Here is a 6,496-nt window from a genome sequence, read left to right as displayed (position 1 = left end):
GTATACTTGAAACGAAAAAAAGTGAAAAGATGGGTGCCAGGAACCACCGGTGGTGGAGGTGGTCTTAGATCCTTTATTTCATTTTAGAGCAACAACAACACTGTTTCTTAGAGTAACAACTTCACCATTATCACAAAACTCTCATACTTTTCAATAAAGTTGATACCTTTCTCTCTTTATATCTCAAATATTTAATTTATGATATTAATAGTTATCTTCTTTTTATTTGGGTATTGTGTTTTGTTGGAAGTAAAGAAATATACAATTAAAAAATTAAGTTAAATCTAAAATTAAATTAAAGAAATTCGGTACTGAATAAAAGTAATAAGTAAATTTATGTTAATCGACTTAAAATGCTCAATATTAACAAATTTTATAATATTAATTTAATTGAAATTATAAATTTAAGATTAAAGAAAATGAGGTTTAAAGTGACAACTCACTTGCTAATATCTTGGGGACTTTGAATATAAGGACATGTTTGAGAGTTGATTTTTAAAAATTCCGTCTATATTTTAAAATGTGTTTAATATTTTTTATGCTAGTATTATTTATTTATTTTAATATAAAACACATTTTAAGATATAAAAACAGCTTTCTAAAACCTTCATTTTTAAAATACTCTAAAAATCAATTTTCAAAACAGATCTAAGAGTTTAATAATGCTTTTTATTTCTCATAAAAGAAATTATATTTAAGTCATGGATGATTATTAAAAACATGGTGATATCAATAAAAGAAATCAATATTATTTATAAAATGGTTTTATTAATATTTTTTTGTCAAAATAACTTTATTAATTATAATTAAGAAAATAATTGAATGGAATTTAATAAATAAATATATATTAATGAAGAAAAATAATAAAGAATGCATTGATATTCTTAAGAATAATTACTTTGAGAGAGAAAATAATAACTTTTTAAAGAAAAAATAATATAATATAAAATTATTTTATATTATCAATCAATTAACTTACCTATATTCCGCCAAATCATATTTAAATTTTAAAAATATTTTAATTATTTAATAAGTTATTGATTTTTTATTGAACGATCCATTACACTCTATTTGTTATTAGCATTCCATTTTATATAATTAGAATTTTAAATTATTGCAATTCGTGAGAATTATGTATTCTTCAAAAAAGAAATTACTCCTAGTAGAAAATAAACCCCTAGATTTTATCCACAAAAAGAGCCCATTGCTATATTTATAAGGGAAAAAATAGTGTGCCAAATGAAATCCAAAGCTTTGACACGTGGCAAATTCTGGTAGGTTCCTCTGTCGTGGTGTCTGGTACCGACCCGAGTCTCTGCAAGCAAGCAAGCATCTTCAGTTTCTTTCTTTCGTGATTCTCTCAAAGCGAACAAGAAAATCTACAAGAGGAATGAATAAGATTTTCCTTCGGTATCACCGTTTCTTCGTGTTCTTGCTTCTTACAAGGGTTTCTTTAACCGCATCACTCCCACACACTCATAATGTAATCTTATAGTTAGTTGAGTTTAATCATGTGCTGTTTGAATTGTATGAATTTTGATTACAATAAGATGCAAATTTAGGTTTGAAATTTCAACTTTTGAATTGGGAATTGAGAATTGCTAAGATTGTTTTAGTTTGTATTATTAAGCTAACTAAGTTCACTTTGTTTGAATGAACTGTTTCTTGATTACATTATGATCGTGCAATTCTCTTTTTTGTTTTTTGTTACAGGGTCATGTAGATTCAGATACTGCAAGGTGAGTCACTTTTAATATCTGGTTGAACTTATTAGCATGTATTTCAGAGTTCATCAATTATTGATTTGGCGATCCTATTATCAGTAATGGAGAAAACAACAAATAACTATGTGTATATGCTTTTGTTCATTTTTCTCATTCTTCTTACAATAATCTCAGTAGTACTGACACCTCTGAACAGAGGCGTGTCCGGTGTCTGCCGCATGTCTGTGTCCGACACCGACACACGTACTTATATTATTATTAATGTCAGTATTGTGTCTGGTGCATCATAGTTTACAATGAATTACTACTAACAAGGACACCAGACATATCACCGTCGCGTTGACACGACTAATAATCTAAGAAAATGAAAGAGATTGACTATAGCTACACGTGTCAGTGTCGTGTGGGATACATGGCATGCCTTGGATCTGAAGTATTTGATGATATATCTTTTACCTTTTCTTAGTCTATATGTTTGTGCCTTCTTGCTTCTTGTACTGGAATTGGTATGACTAATAGATGATGTCACTGTTCAGAATTCTGAATCAGGAGCATGGTGATGTTCATCGAATACATTGCTCTAGAGAAAGAAGTAGAATAGCTTGGAAGATCATTCAAGAGGTAGGGCTCTCAAATGAGTGACTTGACTAATGCTACTCTATGACCTATTTGCATCGATATTGCATAATTGATAAATGTACATTCTCTTGATATGTGATTCTTGCTGCACAGTATTTGACGCCAGTTGTGGAGAAAGAAAAATATAATATCTCAAGAACGTGCAGGCTTCACCCTGAAAATGATATATACAGAGATCAGGAACATCATAAATCTCATATAGATATATATGAGTGGCAGTGTGGATACTGTAAGAAAACTTTTTACGAAGAGAAACATCTTGATCAGCATTTTGACAACAGACACTCCAATTTACTTAATTTGGTATGACGCTTCTTGTTTGATAGAATCAATACAATTTTTATGTTTTCTTCCATTGATGAACAAGTAAATGGTGTTTTAAAGCATTTGTTATAATTTAGGAAGGTGTTACAATTTTTGGTAGTTTTTCTCTACTCGGTTTGTCGCATTGCAGCATTAACAACTTAAATGAGATTATTTTTTGATTCCAGAATGAAAGCCAGTGCTTAGCAGATGTATGTGGAGCATTGCACTGTGACCATGACATCAATTCCGGGTCAAAAAAATCAAAGTGCAATCCTGCTGCTGCAGCAAGAAATAAACATCTATGTGAGGTGTGCCTTTGTTTATTTTTGTCTATTCATATGTGTTAAACCCAAATTTATGTTTTAATTTCCCCATTTTTTTATAGACCTTAGCAGATAGTTGTTTTCCGGTTAACACGGGCCCTGCGGCAAGCCGGCTTCACGGTATTGCTATTTTCTATTCATTCTTCCACAAAATTTGTATACTTATGAAAGTTTGTGATACTGCATTCTAATACCAACAATTTGACAGAATTCTTCTTGCATCAATTCTGTGATGCACACAGCTGCGCTGGAAGTGGGAAGCCTTTCTCCAGAGGGCGCAGGGTAATTTGACTGTAATCTAAAACTAAATTGTTTTTCCCATCATTTTCTTATCATTCTTAAATAGCTGCTATAGTGGCACCGCACCATAGACGTAGTGGAATTTGAACAAAATTGCTATTGTTCCGTAATTAGTTATAACAATACGTCAGTTAGTATAAAATGATGTCAAATATTGTTGTGTTGAGGAGTTTTAACAGACTGCTCTTATTATGCAATCTGTGATAGACAACCCTTTGCTTTTATTAGTTCTTGTGATAGATAGACAACCTTCACTTTGCTTTTATCAGTTCTCGTGATAATCTTTCTAACTCTACATGTTATCTTGTTTGACCTATGCTTGATTTCTAGAGCTCTTTCATGTGAAGTCATTTGCACTTGTCTGCTACTGCTTACTGAGCTGTAGCGATGAAATGATGAAATTAAGGAAAATATTGATTAACTGGTTTCTTGAATTGTGCAGAAAAAGAAAAACGGGTTCTACATTGCTGCCTCCGTTTTTCTTGTGACGCTGCTGTTATTTTACTATCTATACATTTATTTATATCGGAGGTATTTGTTTCAGAACTTGTTTGTAATAACCATACTTTAGTAATAACCATTGCAATGGTTCTAAAAAGTTTTGAACTTTTGTATTTCAGAGGATTGAAAAGAGAAACTCAAATGCTGAAACGAATCTCACAAGCTGGACGAAAAAAGAAGCCATCTTAATCAGTAGATCTTTCCCTCTAGAGCGCCTAACCTGATTTTTCAGGAAGTGAAGGTATAACTAATGGATTCAGCTCGAACTGTACTGCATTTGAATTCCTTTATGCTATTTGGAAGTTACAGTTGGAGGAAGAAAGTGGTCGCCAGCTTCAAATTCTCGTCTATTTGTTCTGCTAGTTGTAAGCCGAATTGCAATTCCAAACCCAAACGGAGGCTTAGATGACATTACTAACAAATGAAATATCGGTAACCTTTACATTGTATTTCCTAAATTTGATTAGAAAATCATTTGTGAACACTTTCATATACCTGTATGTTTTCATCACACCTTCAGTGATTTGCTTTAAGTAATTTGAGTGTCTGCATAGTTAGGTAGAGGAGCACAATCTCACTTTGTCTCATAGAACTTAACTTTATTATGAGCTTATAATTATTGTCTATGAAATAGAGACACCAAACATACATGTTAAAACCGACAATAATTTGAAAGAAACAAAATAATTGATACATTGACATAGAACCCTGGTGCTAAAGAGGTTACTACTGAACATCTATGCCAATTACTTTTGCACTGGCTTTGGCTTTAGGGATTGTTATGTAAAGAACACCATCCTTAACCTGTGCCTTAATTTTCTCAAACTCGATATTTTCCGGGAGAGAAATTCTATGATTATACCTACCATAGCTATTGGTAGGCCAGTCTTCATGTTCTTCACTTAACTCTCCATCGCTCTTTGCTTGACCTTCATGTTGCTCTGTAGCTACCTTTTCTGCTTTCACAACCAACATTTTCTCTTCAATCCATACCTTAACATCATTCTTGTTCATACCAGGCATGTTGAATCTAATCTTGTAATCTTTATGTCCTTCTTTTATTAGCCAAGGGAATTTTCTCTTATTCTGTTCGTCATTTTCCACAACTATCCAACGGGAACCGTCATTGTACACCAATGGATCTTCCACAATCCTATCCACTGTGTCCATTTGTTGCACTGTTCTAGCTACTGGAAACTGGTTCAACAACACTATAAAAATAAAGTCATTTGTCACTGTTAGTTTCAATGGAGTAAACCTTTGATAAAATCATAAAGGACTTATATATATATATATATATATATATATAGATAGATAATATATATATATATATATATATATATATAGATAATATATATATATTATATATATATATATATATAGATATATATATATATATATATATAGATATATATATATATATATATATATATATATATATATATATATATATAATATATATATATATAGATATATATATATATATAGATTATATATATATATATATATATATATATATATATATATATATAGATATAGATATATATAGATATATATATATATATATATATATACTATATCTATATATATAGATATATATCTATATATATAATAGATATATATAAGATATAGATATATATACTATATATAATATATATAGATATATATATATATATATATATATATATATATATATATATATATATATATATCTATATATATAATATATATAGATATATATAGATATATATATATATATATTATATATATATATATATATATATATATATATATATATATATATATATATATTATATCTATATATATATATATATATATATATATATATATATATATATTATTATATCTATATATATATATATATATATATATATATATATATATATATATATAATATATATATATATATATATATATATATATATATATATATATATATTACCTCTAGGTGAAGCTTGTGACACCTTCATCTTTGGTGACAATATTTCATCTCCTGTTCCTATTGCCATAGCCTTTACATTGTTGTAGAAAGTTCTATTCCTTAATGACAATGTTGTCAATTTGACATTGGAAATTTTGTTCGTTCTGCAAGATGAAGTGGGAGCATAGAAGCTCATATTTGGTAGAGTTGCCGTCATTTTTTTTCTTCCTTTTTGCAATGATGCTAGCAAGAATATTAATGGTTTTTGAAAAGTTTATGTTTGCATTGACATTTATAGGATTTATTGGACATTTCTGGAGCCAAAGATGGCTGAGAAAATATCATCATGTGAATGTGACTTGGGAGTGTTCTACACATCTCCATACATTTCTTTATTGGCCCATCATTGAGAAAATCTTTTCTAGTAAATAACATTTTGACATTATTTTGATAAATGTCAATTTAGTTTTAATTTCTAAAATACTATTTTTAATCAAAAACAAATTAAAATTAACTGAATATATTCAAAATTATTTTATTCATTCCTATATTAATTAATTCAATCTTATAATATAAATATTGATATAAAGTCCGTCCTATTGTCAAAATAGACATTGGAAAAAAAATTAGGATTTGTTCAATTTGATTTTGCAAAAATATTTTTTAATTTAAAAATTTTAAAATAATAATATTTGTTTGATAGTCTAATTTGAAATTTTTACTCAAATAACCCATTTTCTAAAGAAAAATCGCAAAATAAC

The 6,496-nt window shown here is 28.5% G+C and overlaps 2 protein-coding genes across 2 annotated transcripts; one reads left to right on the top strand and one right to left on the bottom strand.

Moving 5' to 3' along the window:
* The first annotated feature begins 1,236 nt into the window (after positions 1–1,236).
* On the top strand, positions 1,237–4,330 carry LOC127084884 (uncharacterized). Its single transcript, XM_051025404.1, has 9 exons — positions 1,237–1,483; positions 1,714–1,739; positions 2,261–2,345; positions 2,457–2,666; positions 2,855–2,977; positions 3,055–3,112; positions 3,201–3,274; positions 3,735–3,823; positions 3,913–4,330. The coding sequence occupies exons 1-9, from the start codon at positions 1,391–1,393 to the stop codon at positions 3,980–3,982; spliced, it is 828 nt and encodes a 275-aa protein (XP_050881361.1). The 5' UTR covers positions 1,237–1,390; the 3' UTR covers positions 3,983–4,330.
* A 22-nt stretch (positions 4,331–4,352) lies between these two features.
* On the bottom strand, positions 4,353–5,997 carry LOC127084886 (small heat shock protein, chloroplastic). Its single transcript, XM_051025406.1, has 2 exons — positions 5,757–5,997; positions 4,353–5,004 (listed from the first exon to the last, which is right to left on the bottom strand). The coding sequence occupies exons 1-2, from the start codon at positions 5,950–5,952 to the stop codon at positions 4,520–4,522; spliced, it is 681 nt and encodes a 226-aa protein (XP_050881363.1). The 5' UTR covers positions 5,953–5,997; the 3' UTR covers positions 4,353–4,519.
* Between the last annotated feature and the right edge of the window lie 499 nt (positions 5,998–6,496).

The sequence above is a fragment of the Lathyrus oleraceus genome, chromosome 5 (genome assembly GCF_024323335.1).
Source record: "Lathyrus oleraceus cultivar Zhongwan6 chromosome 5, CAAS_Psat_ZW6_1.0, whole genome shotgun sequence".
In the NCBI taxonomy this organism is placed as follows: Eukaryota; Viridiplantae; Streptophyta; class Magnoliopsida; order Fabales; family Fabaceae; genus Lathyrus; species Lathyrus oleraceus.
The sequence above is the reverse complement of the archived record's forward strand: the minus strand, read 5'-3'. Positions and strand labels throughout refer to the sequence as shown.

Bases quoted from the DNA above. Each gene is read 5' to 3' on its own strand.
- LOC127084886 (XM_051025406.1), bottom strand. From the start codon at position 5,952: ATGACGGCAACTCTACCAAATATGAGCTTCTATGCTCCCACTTCATCT. The intron at 5,005-5,756 runs GTAATATATATA...TTATTTTTATAG, and splicing joins GTCACAAGCTTCACCTAGAG to TGTTGTTGAACCAGTTTCCA.
- LOC127084884 (XM_051025404.1), top strand. From the start codon at position 1,391: ATGAATAAGATTTTCCTTCGGTATCACCGTTTCTTCGTGTTCTTGCTT. The intron at 2,346-2,456 runs GTAGGGCTCTCA...CTTGCTGCACAG, and splicing joins CTTGGAAGATCATTCAAGAG to TATTTGACGCCAGTTGTGGA. The intron at 2,667-2,854 runs GTATGACGCTTC...TTTTGATTCCAG, and splicing joins ACTCCAATTTACTTAATTTG to AATGAAAGCCAGTGCTTAGC.